The following is a 20560-nucleotide window of genomic DNA, read 5'->3' on the forward strand; positions in this document are numbered from 1 at the left end:
CCCCTCCCCTCTTTTTTTTTTTTTTTTCTTTCTAATGCTGAGGGAAACTGGCATGTATCTTTAAAGATATTGAAGGGCTGGGTTAAATTTAAAATTTTTTCTTCTTTAGGTACACCTAAGAAACTATCATGCCAGGCAAATACCTTTTGAGGATGGTTTTTAATGTCCTATCAGCAGGAGCTAAAAGTAATTTTGAGAAAGTCCAAAAAGCTGTGGAAACTGGATGGCTGTCTGAAAGCTGATGAGGAAGGGCATACCTTCTTTAGAGTCACTGAGATGGTCTCTCTGGGGAAGTGTGTTTGGGCAACCCAAACTGTTAAACGGCAGAAATAGTAAAACTGGTCCGGAAAGAGACCTATGCCACTGTCCCCTTTGGGATGCACATGCCGCTTGAAGTCCAGGCTGAGTGACATTTCCTTGCCATGGATGTAAACGTTGCTCCATGAGGCTACCAATTTGGGCCTGTTTTGTGTACTTATGTCCATGATGCAGTGTTTAAAAAGTGCCATGGACAGGTGCCTACTTTCTACAGTAGGCCCAGAGCGTGTTAAAAAGAGTGAGTCTGAAATCTGGTACAGGTTTTCTAATACGATAAAGGCATATGTCAGTGGCAGAGTGGTTTTGGAGAATGTTATCCCTCTCCTCTGCTTGCTCCTGAGAACAGCAGACATATTATACCAGCCATTTTCCAATATTGGCAAATTTTACATGATGTTCTTTGTGCTATCCAAATATCTCAAGAGTACTTTTATCCCAACTTTTAAAATCCATAGACCAAGTTATGCCTAGTGGATGCAGGCTTTGTTTTATGGGGCCAAAGATGTAATTTTGGTTTTCCTACTGGATTAGTTACAGTATGGGACAGAAACCCCCCAAATGGCTTTCTGTTCTCTTGTTCCTTTTGATGGATAATAACTCACGAGAGTACCATCTTCATTTTAGATGTCTTTTAAATGAACTGTTTTCGGCTCAGGTTGTATGGAAAAATATACCGCACTATGGAGATGAAAAATGAAATTGTCATAATTTGGCAAATGGTTACACTCATTTTAAAATCATTTTTGTTAAACTTAACAAACTAGTGGGCTGTTCAGATAATTCCAAATACTATGTGAACTTCTTGTTTCCCATGATACTGTTATTCAGAAAAGTTGTGTTCCTTGTTAAATGTTAGGATTACATTTCATTTAGCATTATTTTAGGAAACTGTAAAATTTAAAACTAGGACAACTTTTCTATCTACTATACCTTTAAAACGTACACAGCTTAAAATTTTTCCTTTACAAACTGTTTCCCAGCTCCTTAGACAGTAAGCCTTTGAAATTTATATGTGCTTAAATGTAGGTAGAGCTGATCCACCTTTATTCTTTAATTGCTACAGCTTGAAGTGTAGTATTTTAAGTCTTAAGCTGGGTGTGGTAGCTCATGCCTACAATCCCAGTATTTAGGAGGCTGAAGCAGGAGGATTGTTGGGTTCAAGAATAGTATGGGCTGCAGAGTAAAACCCATCTCAATAAAGAAAAGCAAAGCTAAATTTAAAAAGTATTTTAGGTTTTAAAATCCTATGGCATATATTGTTAAGTGTGTAGCATCCTTGAGCCATTTTGCTTTACTGAGTTTCATCTTTAGCCAAAATTATTCATATTTTAGCAAATCAAGATTCTGCTTTACCTATAGTTGCATGTTGTAACCAACTTATTTGAACTATTAAACTACTTTAAAAACTTTTTCTTTTTTTTTTACTTAATACAAGTGAAATTTTTAGCTATTTTAATATGGATGGTTCATCTTGTTTGAAATTTTTAAAAAGTTTAGATGGACTGTTCCTAGACTAGTAGCAACTCCTGGGGTGTCTTTCAATGCCTTTAGAATACTTTCCATGGCTACTCTTTGAGTTTAAATTCATCTTCCTCTTTCTAGAAGAAAAGATGTGGAGTGGTCTTCTACCTCCTGGTCTAAATGAAAGTGATGTCGAGTTGAGTTCTGAAGATGAAGCTACAGTAGGGAACTCAGAACTTAAACTACAGGGAGATGAAGAGGCTGGTACCAGTAGTAAACCAGAAATCACCGATTTTCCAGCAGATGGGCCAAACACTGAAACAGAGGCCGATACAAATGCATATGAAAAATGCCCTTCTGGAATTCCCCTAAATATGTGGAATGTAGGTTTTGCCTGTGCTGTTAGGAGTGTGCATGTGTATGCTTTTGTTCCTCCATGTCTGTGCTGTGAGCAGAATGCGTTGTTGGAGTACAGTGGATGGGAAACAGGGCTCAGTACATTTTACTGTCCTTTGAGACATTGGGTACTTCGATTTTTGTGCTGTGTTTCATAAAGAGGAAGAACAGACTTCTTAGAATTTTACCTAAGATGGTAAATGAGTTCATATCTTTTATTTTATGAATCATTGAACTTCATTCTCAAATTATTAAAGAGCTTATATCAAAACGAACGAATATCTGAACTCAGCTCTGAGAGTTTTGAGAATTAGAGGTCTCAAAAGCTGAACTCTTCATTAATCTGATGTCTTTATAAATGTCAGAACAAAAGTTTATTGTTTAATACCTTTGTTAGTATGTTGAAGAAAAGCATGCATTTAAAAACTTTTTTTCTCCTTTTTTGCATAGAAATTTCAGGAATTGCATAAAAAACATTCTGAACAGAAAAATTCAACATCAAGATTCAGACAGAGAAAAAGAAAACGTTCCAAAAAAGGTGTTTGTTATTTTTAAATTTAGGTTGTCAGTAGTGCTAACTCTGAATGACCAAATGAGTTCATAATTTATTAAAAACATGATTTTGAAATAGCATCTGGTTCTTAAGTAATGACACTCTTAAATTCTTTTCAGGTAAATTGAAGAATGAAAAAGAACCTCACAGGTAGGTAGAGTTTGAAATAATTATTCTATGCAATGCTGTGGAACTTGTCCAGATAGCTGGACTTATCTCTGGTACTAATCAAACATGGGAAATAATTGTTGTGGTATAATTGTAGCAACCAGTTAGAACCCATGAAAGCACAAATAGGTATAGTTTGTATACATAAGACTTACCTGTCTTCTTGTAGTGAGCAGTCCTCCAGTGAAGCACAGTGGAAGGAGCTTACTCAGTATTTTGGAGCCAATGATAGATTTGAACCCCCTGTTAAACAGAAAAAAGTTGAGAAGGTAAGAACTTTTTAATTCCATCTTAAATTAAGGTGAATTGTGATAATTGTGCTTAAGATACTTGTTCATTAATTCATATAAATAGAAATCTAAAATGTCTACCATGTACCAAAAGATGCTAGATGAACAAGTAGGTGTCTAGTCCACTGTTCAGAGGAAAAGAACAAGTTGTGAAAATGATTAGCATGAGGACCTCCTGTTTTCCTTGGGTGTTGAGGGAAAACTATTTTTAAAAAGTAGTTTTATTATTTTATGTGTATGAGTGTTTTTTTCCCTGCATGAATGTAAGTGCACCATGTGTGTGCAATGCCCACAGAGGCCAGAAGAGGGCGTCAGATCCCCCTGGAATTGGAGTTACAGATGGTTGTTAGCTGCCATGTCGGTGTTAAGAATTGAACCTGGGTCCTCTGTGCTCTTAATCACTGAGCCATTTCTCCAGCTTCGAGAAACTATTCTAAGAAGCTGTTTGAGACCTGAGGGGTGGTAAAAGGTCATTTACATTAATAGTGACCATGCTGGGAACACTGGAACATGGATAGAGACCCTAAGGAAGAGTTAGCCTGGGACTTCTTACTTAGTAACTGAGATGTTAGACTGGCTTAAATGAAGTCAGTGAGGAGGAGGGTGGGTAGCTCAAGACAGAATAATACTGTAGAACTGGCTAAACTAGGTGAGATCTCAGAGAGGGAAGGGAATAGGCTTCATTTATAGTGCAGTTGACCATCAGTCAACACGGCTTTAAGAGAGTGACATGATCCATTGTATGTTTTAAATATTGCCCTGGGGCTGGGGTGGTTAAGAACACTAGCTGTTCTTGCAGAGAACCTGGGTGTGGTTCCCAGCATCCACATGGCAGCTAATAACCATCTATAACTCCAGTTCCAGGGGATCCTGCACCCTCTTCTTGCCTCTGCAGGCTCTGCATAACACAGGTACACTTACATAAATTCAGGCATAACACTCATACACATAAAATACAAATAAATAGATAAATTTAAAGATTGCCCTGATGTCATGTAGCGAACAGACTGTAGTGTAGGAAAAGTAAATGAGAAAGCAACAGAGTAGGTACAAGGTGTCTGCTGACTGAACGACAATGGGGCTGATGAAGGTGGAGATGTGGGTGGCTTTGATAAAAAAGTAGAATTGGTAGTATTTGCCTTTGCATTGCTTGCCAGGTACTAAGGAAGGTTTGAGGCTTAAAGAGGAGGTTTTTCCTAAAGCAGTTGTGTGTGTGCACAATATTGCTAGTTAGAAAATTGAGGAAGGTTAGGAGGAAAGACTTCAGAGTGGAGCCTATTCAGAATGAAGCTTGGGGTAGGGAAGGGATGATAATTAGAATACAAGGACAGTGTAAATAGTACAATGAGGTGGGGGCTCAGAGCAATGTCTAAGCTTGAAACATGAATTTGTAGTTGTCAGTCTGTAGAGCTTAGAAAGGGCTGTGAAGGAATAATTTACATTCTCATGTGGAGGGAGATGGCAATGTTGGTAGGCTCTAAAGGTATGCTCCTTTAGAACTAGAGGCCTAAGGGAGCTAGTGAATGCTTTGTATCTTGTGCTTGCTTTAGTGGATACCTTTTGCATGGGTCATTCTCGAAACAGATGGGCACTTAGAGACCATTGCTATTTTCTGATTGGTTGCTATGGTAAAAACCCTAATTTTTAAATGTAATTTAATTAATTTATTTAATTTTATGTGTATGAGTGTTTTGCTTGCATGTATGTAAGTGCACCTGTGCAATGCCTGCAGAGGCCAGAAGAGGGTGTTGGAGCCGGCCCCCCCTCCCAGACTGGAGTTATAGATGGTTGTTTGTTTGCCATGTGGGTACTGGGATTTGAGCCCAGGTCCTCTGCAAGGGCAGCCAGTGCTCCTAACAGCTGAGCCATCTCTCGAGCTCCTTCTAATTTGAAATCCATGATTGGAGGTGGTGTTAATATTGAGAAGATGTTAGGGGACTTTCATAACAGAATTTTCTGTGATTTGTTTGGAGTTTTGTTTGAGATGGGATTTTGTTATGTTGCCCAGGTTAGTATTGAACTCCTGAGCTTAAGGAGGTGACCCTCTTGCTTTAGCATATTAGCATATGAGTAACTGGGATTATAGTTACATCATACTTCATGTGACTTTTTTTTTTTTTTTTTAAAGTTAGGGTTTTACTGTGTAATCTGGCTGGCCTAGAACTTGTTATGTAGACCAGGCTGGCCTTGATCTCACAGAGATCCGTCTGCCTCTGCCTCCTGAGTGCTGGGATTCAAGATATGCGCCATCACACCCAGCACTTCATGCAACTTTCAGGCTCCAGTTTTGCAAAAAATTCTCATTCAAAATAGTCTGTACGGCTCTTGATACTTTACAGGTTCACTTTCTGTAGCTAATTACTACTATTGAGTAACAACCTTCAAACAGGTACACAAATGATAAATTTCTTACAGAGACCACTGGTAGACTTGAAATTAAAATCCAAGTCTCATGACACCATGGACACCATGCTTGAGTTCGGGTAGTGGTTTTTTGAAAGTGTATTTGTTATGGTTTTGACCCTGGTGATTCTAGTGCACTGAGGACAGGTCATGTGACTGAGGCTGCTCTTTACTGTCTGGCCTAAAGCAGGGAGGAGGACTGTCAACCCTGGGCCCTGGGCTGTGTCTGGCAGGCCTGCTGTAGAGCTCCAGCCACTGACTAGATCTTAAGGGCATGAATGGTTAAATACTGGTTCTACTGAGGATTTTTTTCTTTTCAATGTGAGTTAAATGGCCTTTGCTTTTCTGTTATTTGCAGTATTTGTTGTCTTTTTTCATGGCAGTATTGACTTTAGAGTATCTGATTGTTAAGAGAAATTAAAGCCATGAAATGGGCTTTTTAGCCGTTCTAAAAAGCAGAGATTTAAGAATAATTTTCACAGCTTATTAGATACTAGAACTCTCTGATCCCTCTATGTGAGTGGTACTGCCAGGTCCTGAGTAGCTCTTACTCCTGTAGAACTCAGTGTTTTCATAGAGTTACAAGGATTCCTTTTTACACTATTGTTTAAAGAACTCAGCTTTAGGAGCTAGTGTCTTGGCTTCAAATTATGCATCGGCTGTGTTTGAGAAGAGAATCCAAACACTTTTTTTTTTTTTTTTTTTTTTTTTTTTTTTTGGTCTTTTTGAGACAGGGTCTCCCTGTAGCCCCAGCTGTCCTGGAACTCACTATGTAGACCAGGCTGGCCTTGAACTCACAGAGATCTGCCCGCCTCAGCCTCTGAGTGCTGGAATTAAAGGTGTACACCACCACACCCGGCCCAAACACTTAAAAAAAAATTTATTATTTTCACGTGTATGTGTATATTGCCCGCATGTAGGTAAGTGCACCTGTGTCGTGCAGTGCCCGTGGAATACAGAAGAGGTTGTTGGATCCCCTGGAACTGGACTTGTGGACAGTTCTTAGCTGCCATGTAGGTTCTGGGATTTGAACCGGGTCTTCTGTAAGAACAGCCAGTGCTCTTAACTGCTGAGACATCTCTCCAGCCACCCCCCCCTTCAAATTCAAACACTTTTCAAAGTGTAGTTTCCGTTTCATAGAAATGGCCCTTAAGTCTTTACAGTAATCACATGCCCATCCACTTTGAGTTTGGGCTGCTTTAACTTCAGACATTCCTCTGCATAAATGATACCCACAGGGAAAGCTATGGATCTTCTAGCCAGGGAAGCTGTTGTAGGCCAGGCTTCTATTTTGCCAGCTCTTAATATTCTACAAATAAACACTAGCATGAAGGGGAAGGAGGGATTTAGTGAAGCTGAATTACATGTTCTCTTGGGAGCTGAATGTAATCGCGTGCCAGCAGATCTATGTGCATTCTTTGGGTCGGGATCACGGTTTACATGATGTTCCTCATGCTGTCACGCTGAGGTCTCTACTGTGAATCCAGCAGAGTAAATAAACTTAAAAAGAGTCCATATTGGAGACACCAGGCTTAAAAGCTGTGAATAAATGCAAGTCCAACAGATAGTTAGGAAGTGGAGTGAGGATCCATGGTGCAGCGGAAACACAGATTTCCAGTTTGTTATTTTATTTTTCTGGAGCTGAGACTGATCTGTTACCATATCAGAACATTTTTTTATTTTGTTTTCAAGCAGCCCTCAAGAACAGTAAAGCAAAGCAAACTTCTTGGTCTTGGGTCTGTCGTACAGCTTTCTCCCCTTTTTTGGAATCCCGCCAAGCCAGAACTTGCCCAGCCCAGCCCACAGTGTACATTACAACACTGCCTGCTTGGCAGACAATGCAAAGAGGCTTGTAGTTTTGAAAACACAATCTTCCCAATATCCAAAGCTACTTTAAAGTGTTCTCTGTATTCAGTACAGCTGTAATTGTTTCTGGCAGCAGTTCTGGGATCTACTAATTGTATAATAAGAACATAATTGAGTCTATGTGGGAATTTCTGTGGAATAATTTTTACTCATTAACTATAACTATGTCCAGTATTCTTTGGTTGACTCAGTTTGATTAGTCAGCAGTCATTACTGAAGTAGTACTGCCTCTATCTAATGGATACTTTTTGGAAAATCAGAGGCACTTTTATTATTTTTTAAAGTAACTGTCTTTGATATTTGTCTAAAGTTCTTTATAAGAAGTTCCATGTGGAACTCTACTACATAGAACAGTTCATCACCTGGCTGCCTTGTGTGGGGTCAGGGGGTGGGGAGGTGCGGGGTAGGCAGTATTAGAAAGCTCTGCTGTCAGTCACAGGAGTTTTCTTCCCAGCCCTGTGGTGAACTCTAGTATTCTAGGGAGGGCCAGTGTTAGTCTCATAACACAGAGGAAGAAACAGAAGCGTTTTAGCATAATTTGTCTCAGAAAGGCAGACAGAGGCAGGTGTGGTGGTGCATGCCTTTAATCCCAACATTCAGGAAGCAGAGGTGGGCAGATCTCTGAGTTTTAGGCCAGCCAGGCCTACATAGTAAGACCTTGTCTTAAAAAACAAAAGCAAACAGCAGGGAAGAAGTGAGACTTTAAAGTCTTTTGGTCCCAAATCTAGGGTGTTTTGTTTTGTTTTGTTTTGTTTTGTTTTTTGTTTTTTGTTTTTGAGACAGGGTCTCCCTGTAGCTCCAGCTGGCCTGGAACTTGCTCTGTAGACCATGCTAGTCTCGAACTCAAAAGAGATCTGCCTCTACCTCTGCCTCTGAGTGCTGGGATCAAAGGCATGCGCCACCACACCCGGCATCCAAATCTAGGTTTTTATGAAAAAACTGAATTTAGTTTTTAACTTGCCTGACTTACGTGAGTATAAGTTATATATAAAGATAATAAAATTGTAAATATATGATTTGTTAGTATATGATTCATATTTGTATTTGAAGGTTGCTCCTATCCCTTTATGGAGAAATTTTCCTCATTTCTGTCTAGATATTTAAATTCAGTCATAATACAGCAAATTTCAATAGATAATTTACTTGCATTATGCTTTAAAGAGTGAATATATTATCTGGTCAAGTAAATATTTAGCAGTGAGATTTGTGTAGAAATGCATTGTGTTACAGTTGGATATAAAGAGCTTTAGTCACATATTAAGAAAGATTCCTTATGTACACCTGTGGGGTGAATCTCTAACGAAAGCCTAGTGTCTGTGCAGTCCCTCACTAATGTGTGTCATCATGCTGTCCTGACATCAGTAGCAAAGCTTTAATTAGGTGACACCCTGTGGGAACCTGGTAGGTAGTGCCTTGAGGTGTGTCTTCCTTTTGGGCTGAATGAACTGCCATTCATTCCTAAATATACCTGTACTGAGACATAGCTTAAGCTAAATTCTCACTGAAGCCAAAAAAGTTAGAAGCACACGGAGGCACTGCCGCTGTTAGCAGTGTCCTCAGGGCCTCCTGTGTATGAAAGATGTCCTGGATGAGTCGAATAAAAGCTGCTTTGGTGTTTACCTGAAAACTTTTCTCTTTAAAGCTTGGATATTTAAAATTGTGTTTCATAAGACAACTCACTGACTCAAAGTTCTTGAGACTCGGACTTGGATCTGAGTCCTTGATGAAGCATAGTGAAGTATGTAACTTTGTCTTTGCCTGAAAGGCATCTGGTATTTAGAGATGGAGGAGGAGCACAGCACTTACTGGATGATTGCTGTATTCTGAGACCTGGCAAAATATTTCACCTGTCTAGACTTGGCCCTTACCATTACTTTGCAGCGTTGGTCTGATCCTCATTTTACTGAACAGGAGGTAACTACAACCACAGTTCTGAAACTCACCCCCCACCCCCATTGCTTCGTTTATGAGTGGAAGACTTACTTATTTGACCTTCTCAGCAGTGTTCTTGGGAGACTGCTGTGAATTTGGGGAATGTTCGGAGAAGAACAGTTTTTATAATACAAGTATTTTGAATGTATTTGGAATGTTAATATTATAGGTACAAAATGGAATTTAAAAAAATTTCAGACCCATTAGGAGCTATTCGATTTTACTTTTAATGGATTACAAGAAAGAACAGACATGGTGGGACCTCCCTGTAATCTCAGTGCTTGGAGGTTGAGGCAGGAAGAGTGCCACCAGTTCCAGAGCCTGGGGTACAGTGTGAGACCCTGTCTCAGAACAAAACCCAACAAACAAGCATTGCTTGAAACAAGAGAACAATGAAGAATCAGTTATATTCCGGACATGGTGGCACACACCTTTCATCCCAGCACTCGGGAGGCAGAGACAGGCGGATCTCTGTGAGTTCAAGGCCAGCCTGGTCTGCATAGTGAGTTCTAGGTCAGCTGGCCTACAGAGAGACCCTGTTTCAAAAAGACCAAAATAGAGAATCAGTTATATTTAGGAAAACTTTTGTTAAAATTTTTAAGAGTTATTAATAGAAATAAAATTGAAAATGTAGAAGAAACTTAGTATTTCAGAAGTTTGGTCATCCAAGCCAGTTGCTTCCATTGTTTCGGGGGAACTAAGTTTTAAGTATAAGCATCTTGTCTGCTTGGAACTGCAACCATATTTCTTCTGAATGTTTGGGAGAATGGGAACTGGTTGATGGTGAGAAGGTAGTCTAGAAATTTTAACTTACTTGTTTGTTTATTGAGACTAGGTCTCATGTAGCCTAAGCTGGTTTCAAACTTACTATGTAGCCAAGGATGACCTTCGACTTCTGATACCTGCCTCCGTCTCCTAAGTTCTAGGATTACAGGTGGGCACTATCAGTCCACCCAGTTTTATACAATTTTGGGGAATCAAACACAGGGCTTCATGTATGCTAGGCAAACATTCTACTAACTGAGCTGTATTCCCCAGTCTGATTTAATTTTCCTGTAAAAATTACACCTTTATCTAAGCTCATCAGTTTGTAAGGTTCTGGAAAAGAGAAGTGTTTTTCCTTTTGACCTCTTGTGACATTAACTGTTGAGCTGTATCTCTGTTATAACCAAAGGGACATAAATGAGTTGATTCAGCAAAATGATTCAGTAAGTAGACCACTGGCTTATTTTTCTCATGGGTGGCAAGAAGGGAATGGGTTCCTCTACTCACTGGTCTATGATCTGTGGTCACTCTAGCACTGGTATGTAGGTGGCAACACCAAGTCTAAACTCAGGAAGCTGGATACCTGGAAGGGAGCAGCACTGCCATGAGGAGCATGGCAGATAAAGAGTGGATTAGTGACCAGGTTGCTGAGGTGAAGGAACAGGTCTGGGGTGATTGATTGCTTGAGTAAACATTGAGTTGAGGTATCAGGATACCCCAGAATTTGTGGTACAAAAGCAATTGAATTTGATACTGTTTATTTCATCTGCGTTGGTGGCATTTGAAGAAAATACCCATTTTGCAAAGGGAATAAAGCTATTGTGTTAGCATTTCTCCAATAAAACATTTCCCATATAGATTAAATAAGTACTAGGTGTAGAGCCTACTACGCTTCTGAGTGTGCTGCACCCTGGGGACCCAGGATGGATATGCTCTTCAGTCCTCTCATACGTTTTTTTATTTCTGATCAGATAGATTTGTATGAATTAACATAACAACATGCGACCCTTGTTTGACTGAAGGATATTATTACTTCAGTATTACTGTTGTGGAATTCTTTTGGGGAATTGTCAAAGAAGTGGCTAGATAAATGTTTCCCGTATAGGTGGGCTCCTTTCGGTGTTATTGCAGACGTGGATTACTGCTCTGAGAATGTTGGCTTAGTAGTACAGGCTGAGTAAGTGCCTCCTATATGGGAGGAACTGGACTGGATTTTGGGATTCTTCTAGCCAGTGACAGAGCCTGCCTTCATCGAACATGGAACCAAAGAAGGGGGAGAGACTGTGTCAGAGTAATAAGTGCTAAAGGGAGACGTGGAGTTCAGTGACAGCATATGCAGGAGAGAAGTCTTCTGTGGGGTGTGAGGAAGGTGGCAGGGTCAGCAGGTATTTAGGGCAAACAAAGGTAACATTTGATGTGAGACTGAAAGGGTGGTTAAGATTTTTGAAGGGAAGGATATGAGAGGCACCGGAAACAGTAATGATTGCAGATATGGCCAGAGATTAGGAAGCAGAGCGCCCTGAGGATGAGGCTGAGAAAAAGGCTGTCTAGATAAAACCTAGTCGTGCAGCTCATCTACATTCTGGCACAAGCTTCTTTGCTTAGCTTTACATGAATTCATTGGTCTCTGTTTCCATAGTCTTTTTAGGTGGATTATGTTCCAGTTATTTGTCATTTCACTAAGGGCACCATGAACAGAATTGCCTCCATTGACTGCTATAGTCCAGCAGTACTGGTAGAAGAGCTCATAGTCCTTCTGCTGTCACATAAAGAGGAAGACGCCTGTAAGAGATCCAGCATTTACTGGATATGTGGAAGTGAAAGATGGGAGGCTCTTGTTAGGGTAAAATCTGCTTCCAAGAAGCACAAACACCTCTTAAAACTTTTACATTCTGTAGTAACTTTTCACAAGCTAGACCTTATTTATTCCATCAGTATATGATGGGTCTTACCTACTCTGGTAATTTCTTGAACATTTTAGTTAGGATTTCTTGAAGTATTATTAGTAAATTAGAAGATAAAATCATTGTTATATGTTGCTTCCTCCCGTGTTTAGTAGTCAGCCTAATGGCCATAGTTGAAGATAGTTAAAAGCTATTGAGTGAAATTTTGAGCCTTGGGAATGGGTTGTGGTTGAGAATGTAGGCTTCCTGCGAATCTGGATTCATGTGCTAGCTTTGCTACTTACAGACTCTGATGTTGGCCTGCTGGAGCAATCTAAGGCTGTTTCCTCATGTTTCAAACAAGATAACATTTCATGACATTGTTACAAGGATTCGGTGACAGCTTTAATAAGCCCAAGGTCTGTTATGTAGTGAGTAGTCTGTAATTTTAAATCATTGCTGTCGTTAACGTTGTTACTAGGGAATAGCAATATTTGGGCCCACCAAAAACAAACAAACTGATTTGCATCTTTTTTTTACTTGAGAAATTATATGACCTTGAGTAAGCCATTGTATGTTTTTCAGAAACTTCTGTTGATAAACGGGGAATGGTGACAAGCTTTATAGGCTCATGGGGGGAGTTCAGTGGTCTACAGATGTAATGCATTAGCTAAAGTCCTATGACATAGTAGTGGTTAACAAATGGTTAACTTTCCTTCCTCCCTTAATTTGTAGGTTTCTTTTCTTTCCAGTCAGGCCTTGAAAAGAGGATAGACCAGGCAGTGGACGAGTGGGATGTTGAGAAGGCTGAAGAGCTCAGCAGCCAGCTGGCTACTCGAGAGGTGAGTAGACTGGTTGGTTATACACTGAGGTGAGGAGTCTGGTTATACACTGAGGTGAGTGTTCTGGTTATACACTGTTGACCTTTCCACATTTTCTAAATGAATGTACATTTTTATGGTAGTGAACTCATTTTAAAATAGTTGGTATATGATTTTTCTTTTTGCCCGTTTTCTTCCCTCTCTCTTTGCTGTTTATTTCGAAATGCTAAGTTTTATGTTGTCTTTAATGCTTTTAAGTCATTCTGACCTAAAACTTAAGCTGGAAATTGATACTTGACTTGTTTACCTGGATTAGGGCAAGTTTTGTCTTACTGAGTTTGGGTTTTTGTTGCTGTTTTCAGGTATGACTGGCAGGTAGCTTTCTTTTTTTCATTTATGTCTAGTTCAGTGTAACCCTTGCTCAGGGCAGCTGTGCTCTGAAGCCACATCCTGCAGCCCCTTTGTAACCCTTGCTTTCATGCTCTTACTGCAGACTGTGCACATGCTGCCCAGGCCTACAGGGTTCCTGGCTGATTCCCCAGCTTGCAGTGTAAAACTGATTGGTATTCTGAATATTGTTTCCATCTATAGCACTTAACAAGAAGCTTCTGACTATCCCTAGAGGTGGGCGTGGGACCCCCTAGACTAAAGAGCTCATGCTGACCTGCATTTTGCTGTTGTTTTATAATTTCATTCTGTTCTTTATGGGAAAAAAAAAGTCCCCATTCCAGTTTTTATTTGAAGTACCTGACTCCCTGCCTCCTCAGACCATAACACTCCTTGGTGTTTAGTCACATACAGAGCATCATGACTCATCTGTGCAAATACTGGCCTCTGTTCAGTGTTCTAACTCACTTGCAGGTGATTTTCTTTTACATAAACTGAAATTAAAGTTCTATTTCAGTGGCTTACTCTATGGAAATACTGTTGCCTCTTCTGTCAGCAGTTGTCAAAAAATCTACCACTGGAGGCCATTGTAGTTTGTGTATGTGTTTTCCCCTATTTGGGGCTGCAGCCAGTAAGAACCTTGTGAATTTCATATTTTTATGTAGGATATAAATTCAAAAGGAGGCTGAAGGATTCCAAATTTATCTCTTTTTTTCCAAATGCTAATTCAAAACAATTGGGTCACGTTAAACACTATATAATGTTTGTGCATGTTGTATCATGGCTAATGTAGAAGAAATTATAGAGCTGTGGGCTTGAAAGACTTTGGCCAAGAAGAGGCATGAATAATAGGTGGCTTTTCAAAAGAATAATCTGATATTTTAAACTGGGTGTGGTGATGCACACCTGTAATCCTAATATTTGGGAGGCTGAGGCAGGTGGATTACTATGAGCTCAAGGTCAACCTTGGCTACAGAGTGAGACCATATTTCAAAAACAAGACAGACCCTGACATTTTGTTGATTATTTTTATTGTGATAAAATACATAGAAAATGTATGATTTTAGCCATTTTTAGTATATAATTTAGTGGCATGAAGTGCGTTCACATTGCTGTATAGCCATTCCAAACATCTGTCTCCAAAACTTTTCATCTTGCAAAACCAAAACTCTATACATTGAACAGTTACTCTGCATTTTCCCCTCCACCCTGCTTTTGACAGACACACCACTCTGTGTCTGCATTTGATTGCTGTGGGTGCGTCATGTACATGGGATCATATATTTCACTTTTGTGTCAGGTGTATTTCCTTTGGCATAATGTCTTTAGATACTATATTATATATATCTATATATCTATATATCTATATATAGTTGTATATATGTCAGAATTTTCTTCCATTTTTAAGACTGATTCATACTCCACTCTGTTAATGCTCTGGGTATTTGTGTCATTTGTTCATTTGTTGCTTGTGGACTCTTGGGCTGCTCCTACCTTTGACTGTTGTAAACTGTGTTACTGTAACTGCAATTAGACTAACGTCTGTTTGAGTTCCTGATTTCACTTCTGTTGTATGTATAGCCAGAAGTGAAATTGCTGCATCATTTAAGAAAAGAAATTACGTGTCAAGCATTTATGTCTTTAATTTGGGAGGATCCTGTGACTCAGCACAGGCACCAAAGCTTTGATGTAGTCACCTTGTAGGCACACTCTAATTGAATATTCTTTATGCTTTTCTGTTAGAAGAAATTCTCTTCTCATCCTCCACTGGTCCTTGGGCTTGCAGTTTATAACCATTCTGTTTTATGTAAAAAGCAGCCACATTTGATCCATTGAGTATAGTACATTGGGTATAGTAGCATTTTATCACTGTTTGGAAGGAGATAAAAGTACTACACTCCATTTTGCAAACAGTGTCTGTTTGCTTGGCACTTGGAACTCATCTGTAGGAGTGCTGTTAGAAATAGCACCTTAGCTTCTTGGTCAGTTTCTGAAAGTATCATAGTTAACTCATGAGATAACAAAATTATACCAGCAGTTTATCTAATCTACTCATTTTGACAAGTTGACCATGTAAGCATCAAAGAATTGGGGGGGGGGGCTGGAAAGATGGCTCAGTGGTTAAGAGCACTGACTGCTCTTTTGAGGACCTGGGTTCAATTCCCAGCACCCACATGGCGGCTACGAACCGACCTTAACTCCAGTTCCAGGGGAATCCAAAGCCCTCTTCTGACCTCTGCGGCATTGCACAACACAGGTGCACTCACATACACGCAGGCAATACACTCATACACATAAAATAAAAATAATAAAATATTAAAAAAAAAAAAAAAAGAATGGTAGGGAGGAGCAGTGCTTGGGTTGGAAGGGACTGTAAGGTGGTAGTTGTCTGGCTCGGCTCCAAGGATTCAGATATAGGACATCGTGATTGGAGTGGTGAGGAATAGGATCTAAGGAGGCTTTCAAGGATGGAAAGCATACAGATAGCAATAACCAATCACCAAGTTTCTTCCCACTCAAGGGGTGTAGAAGCTGGTGTCAGCAGCCCAGGAATCAAGCCTTTTGAGAGAGATGTATTCAACTGTATCACTGATGATAAAAATACTTCACGTTGTGCAACATGTTGAACAGGTATCTCTTGAATGACTTTAAAAATTGTGGGACTTTGTTACTGGTTTTTGGATGCTAGCTGGTCTGAAGTTGCTAGACAAAGTGTTTCAGTAAAGTCCAAGACGAGCACATAAAAACCATCAGGGCTGTAGCATGTGGTTGCCCTCTAATTTTTAGCATTTATGAATTTCTGTCTTCACCGATCTCTTCAGGATCACAGGACTCAAATTGGTGTCTTGTTGCTTTTTATTTTGGTCTCACCTTCTTAGGAGTTAGGAGGACATGATGTCTTTTAGATACTGAGGCAGCTGTCACAGCAGAGTCCGTCCGTCTACCAGTCATTTGCCTCAGACTCACACCTTGCTGGGGAAGAAAGGGTAATGCAGAGCATAGTTGCTTACCACCTGGAACCAGGGAATTCACAGAAGAGCATTTGTTTCATTACAGGTTCTCAGTTCTTTTTAGTAGGGTTAGTTATTTGATTTGACTTTAAGAAAGTTGCAAAATTTAGACCCAGATAGTTGGCTCAGTGGGTAAAGTGCTTGCTAAATGGGACCGGCAACCTGAGTTTGAACCCTAGAACCCATGTAAAGGTAGAAGGGGAGAGGTAACTCTGTAAAGTTGTTCTCCTCTGACCCTTACATATGTGCCAGTGCATGTCCCCAATATAAAACATTTTAATTGAAAAAGAAAGTTTCAAAATTTGTTTTTCTTTAATCCATATACTTTATTTAAATTGCATTTGTTTCATTAATTTCCATAATAGCAAAAGAATTTCCTGTTCTCTGACATTGCATTCTGTTACTGTGTTTCTCTAATCTAGAATCACTGTTTTTGTTTCCTAAGACCTTAATGTTTTTGAGGAGTAGAGACCAGTTAGTACACACCTCCATTGTGTTTTGTCTAGCCTCTCCTCCTGAATCACAGGAGTGGTGATGCGACCTTCTCAGTCAGGCAGTCCAGGAGCACCTGTGTCTCTTTGTCCCAATTTTGATGATTTTGATTGTATGTCTGGGTTTCTGTACAATTGGCTATTTTTCCCTTTGTAAAGAGTAAGGGACAATCTCCTTATAGGGAGATGGGAGACAATTTGAGATTGTAAATTCTCTCTTCTTACACTTTTACACGCTAGTTTAGCATGTATTGCTAATTCTTTTCTTGTGTAGGGCAATTGTGCTGATTGCTAGATGACTTTAGAGCTTTAAAATATCTTTTGATTTTACTTTCTTGAAATTTTATTTTTACTTGTGTACGTGTGCATGCATGTGTGTGTTTGTGTTCTTGTGTACATGTATGGGGAGGTTATGTACATGTGAATGTCAGTGCCCGAAGAGGCCATACAGGGTGTCATATCTCTTAGAGGTGGAATATCAGGTGGTTGTGAGCTGCCCAGTATGAGTACTGGGAACCAAGCTCTGGTCCTCTGCAAAAGTGGCAAGCACAAGCACTCTTAACTGTTGAGCCACCTCTCCAGCCCCACTTGATTATACTTTTCTTGGCAAACTAAGTCTAACAATTGGCTTAAGTGAAGTATTGGATTAGAAAGTCTTTTGGGAATCCATATCAAATCTCTCACAATCCTGGGCAGTTTCTGAAGTGATGTGCTGGGCTGAGAAGGGGTTCCATGGTGTATTTTGTGCCGGCCTTCCCTAAACTCCACCCTGGTCCATCCATTCCTGGCGAGCTTGCCTTGCTGTGTATATGTGGCTGCCTGGAAAATCATTGAGGAGCCGTGCCTCCAGGGTTTCAGAAATGGGGATTTCTCGAAGGACACGTGGGGTTCTGGTTTGGAGTCTTGTCATCCTGCTGTTTCAGAAATTGGAATTTTATAATTCTGATGAGGTGTTTTATTTCAAGGACTGTCATTTCCTGTCATTCTTTATGACAAATGAGATTGCTTTAGACACTATATTTTCAGCATGTGTGATGATAACATTTTTCTCAATTGTCCTTTTTATTTGAATACATATATAAAGCTGTGTTCTGGTAAATTCAAGTTACTGCAAGCGTAAAGAATTCTGATTGAAAGAAAACCCAGTAATTTGGGCCCTGTACTTTGTCTTAAATAGCTGGAAAGACAACTAGAAAATATTTGCTGTTTAGACAGACATTGGAAAGATACTGTGTCAGTTCAGCACCCATAAAGAATAGCCAAATCAAGATGGAACTCTGGAATGAATAGGTCCAGCTTTAAATTTTCATATCCACCCTTAGTGCCAGTCATTGACTATGAGATGGGATTTTAGAGAAGTTCTGGTTTGGGGCAGAAGCCCTTTATATCGAGTGTATACATGCATGGTAGCTGCCCTTTTGAAATTCAAGTAGATTGGCTTTTAGTAACAGTACCATTTTCTTTTCTCAAGAAGCAGTGACTGGGACCTGCCTGATAAAGCTTTTGCTCAGAGGTACAGATCCCAGAGTCCTTAAAGCCCTTTCCAGCCATAGGTGAAACTAATTTTTGATATTTAACATTTATAAGCCTGTGTAACCATTAGGGCTGCATTAGTTTTGAGAAATACGAAGCCCAAGTAGAAACATGTCTGACTAGACCTTAAAAAGACTCCTTAACATAAAGGAAGTACGCCAAAAGAAGAGGTCAGTGTGCTCGCCTTGTGACAAAGCAAGCAATTCATTCCCCCAAATTCATGGCATCAGTGAGGATGTATGAAATTTGGTTTGGTGGTGAGGGGGCGACCTGAGCTCTTGTGTTTGAAGCTGGAGGAGAGGGATTTAACTTCCTGTGTTTGAAGCTAGACAGGGCCTTAGTATTGGGTTTTGCCACACGGCTGTGGATCACTTTGAGACTACCTTCCCGTCAGTGAAATACTTCTTTGTTAGAGTTTTGAAGGGGTAATAGAGACATGTCCTTAGTTTTATGTGATATTAATAAAACTTCTAATTTGAAAAAAAGTTTCCTTTTTCTAAAGCTCTTTTTGAGCATATTTGTGACTGAACTAACATCAGACTTGGAAAAAAAACTGTTCATTGATAGTGATCCTTGGCAATGGCATCCTTTGGTACCATCTTTTCTGACATTATCTTCATTATGATGCACATACCAATCTATAGAGACCTGTAGAAATAAATATTTTGAAAGTCAGTGCTAAAATCTCAGTGATTAATTATTATATTTTATAAAGAGGATTTTTTTTCTCTAAACATCTTTATATTAGCTACTCTAGATAACAGTCAGCCTAGTTTGGCAGCAGAACATTGTATTCCCACCGCCAAATGAATCATCCCTATTTTAACTAGCCATATCCCTCAGGTGGATTTCAGTCCTCCCTTGTCCAGGGCAGAAGTGAACAGGTTGTCTCTAAATTTCATTTGTGCTTTGTATATCATATTCCCTTAAAGTTTGAGCTATTTCTATAAGTAAAATAGGATAGTCTTCAACAGCAAAGTAAACTTGACTCTGAAAAATATCAGAACTTTGTGCTTTGACATAACAATTTTGTGCAAACTGGGAACAGTAGTCATGTCTTTTTGACAATTCTTAAGGTATTAATATTTATGTCTGAGATGCTTTGGTCGGAATCCACTACTCTTTTTTTCTAAGGCCAAAACCTTTTGATGTCATGATGTGAGAGAATGTTTCCTATTTTAAAACTCATTGAGGACCGAAGCAGTGACTTGCTGTTCAGCATAATATTCATTTAGAATCTAACCAAAGTATCAGGTTAAAATGTTCCGATGTATAATTGTAATATCATCCTCTTTATAGATGTAAATAAATATTAGTTTGTAGGGTGTATCAAATCAAAAATTTATTTTTACTGTAAAGTGCTTGCATTTTTTATTGCAGAATGAGGACATAGAGTTAAGAAGGTTTTAATAGCTTGTCAGTAAGTTAGGAGAAGATAGAAATGGCTTTTATAAGAACTAAAGTATAAGTTGTATTCTTTCATAACTAAATGAATTCAGTGCTCTCAAAATTTGGGTACACTATTAATTTGCAGTCTTTGCTCTGCTTTTAGAGTTCTTTCTTGGAGAACTGAAGACATTTTCACTCATGATATGCATACATTGGATGGCGTAGGTCCTATATGTCGTGTTATCGTCTGGGTGTGGTCCTTTGTTGGGAATGCTGGGGACACTGTACTAGCATTGGGGTTTTCCAAGTCAGTTTGTTGTTAGGCTTTGTGGTTTCTCTCGGAGTGCTGAGTACAATTTACCCTTTTCAGTTATTGGTTTTATGTAGGCATGATTGGTTTTGATGAACTAGGAGCTGACTCCCCTGCACCCCCCCCCCATAAAAAACCCTCAATACAGTGTTGACAGGTTGATCAAGTACCTGGAGTATACCATATGTAGAGTTCAAGAGTGAAGCATTCAGGCTTAAGTTTAAAGTTCTGTGTAGTCAGAGCTCCTGTGTTTGTACCAAAACAAAAACAGAATCAAATCAAAAGATACAGTGAAGCCAAATCTTTAAGTTCTAAACCTTGTGTTGTATAGTCCATACAGCAACGTTGCTTTTCCCATTTTCATGAATCCTCTTTTGGGAACAAGTGTCTTGAAACCAAGTTTCTGAGGTGAAACAGTTTGCTTGGATATAATGCTGAGCAGCATATTCTAATTAGCTATTATAAAAATTTCTCACTGAACCTCTGACCCTGCTGAAGAAGGGCAGATCCTTCTGTGGTCATGAGTATTGTGATTTCTAGCCACCGAAGACTAGGCAAAAGCAGTAAAAATGCATCACAGATT

General features: G+C 39.5%; 1 protein-coding gene across 4 annotated transcripts in view; it reads left to right on the forward strand.

Annotated features, from left to right (window-relative positions):
* Positions 1–20560, forward strand: part of Fam204a (family with sequence similarity 204 member A) — a 31731-nt gene that overhangs the window by 3348 nt on the left and 7823 nt on the right. For 3 of the 4 annotated variants that reach the window (XM_008827323.3, XM_008827324.3, XM_029560758.1), the window contains 5 exons: positions 1921–2162; positions 2626–2713; positions 2848–2878; positions 3066–3165; positions 12788–12877. In XM_008827323.3, the coding sequence (XP_008825545.2) occupies positions 1921–2162; positions 2626–2713; positions 2848–2878; positions 3066–3165; positions 12788–12877 (551 nt within the window). Of the gene's footprint in view, positions 1–1920; positions 2163–2625; positions 2714–2847; positions 2879–3065; positions 3166–12787; positions 12878–20560 lie in introns of those variants that run through there. The other variant, XM_029560759.1, reaches the window with a different exon arrangement.

Source organism: Nannospalax galili, unplaced genomic scaffold (genome assembly GCF_000622305.1).
Source record: "Nannospalax galili isolate Female #2095 unplaced genomic scaffold, S.galili_v1.0 scaffold31, whole genome shotgun sequence".
NCBI lineage: Eukaryota > Metazoa > Chordata > Mammalia > Rodentia > Spalacidae > Nannospalax > Nannospalax galili.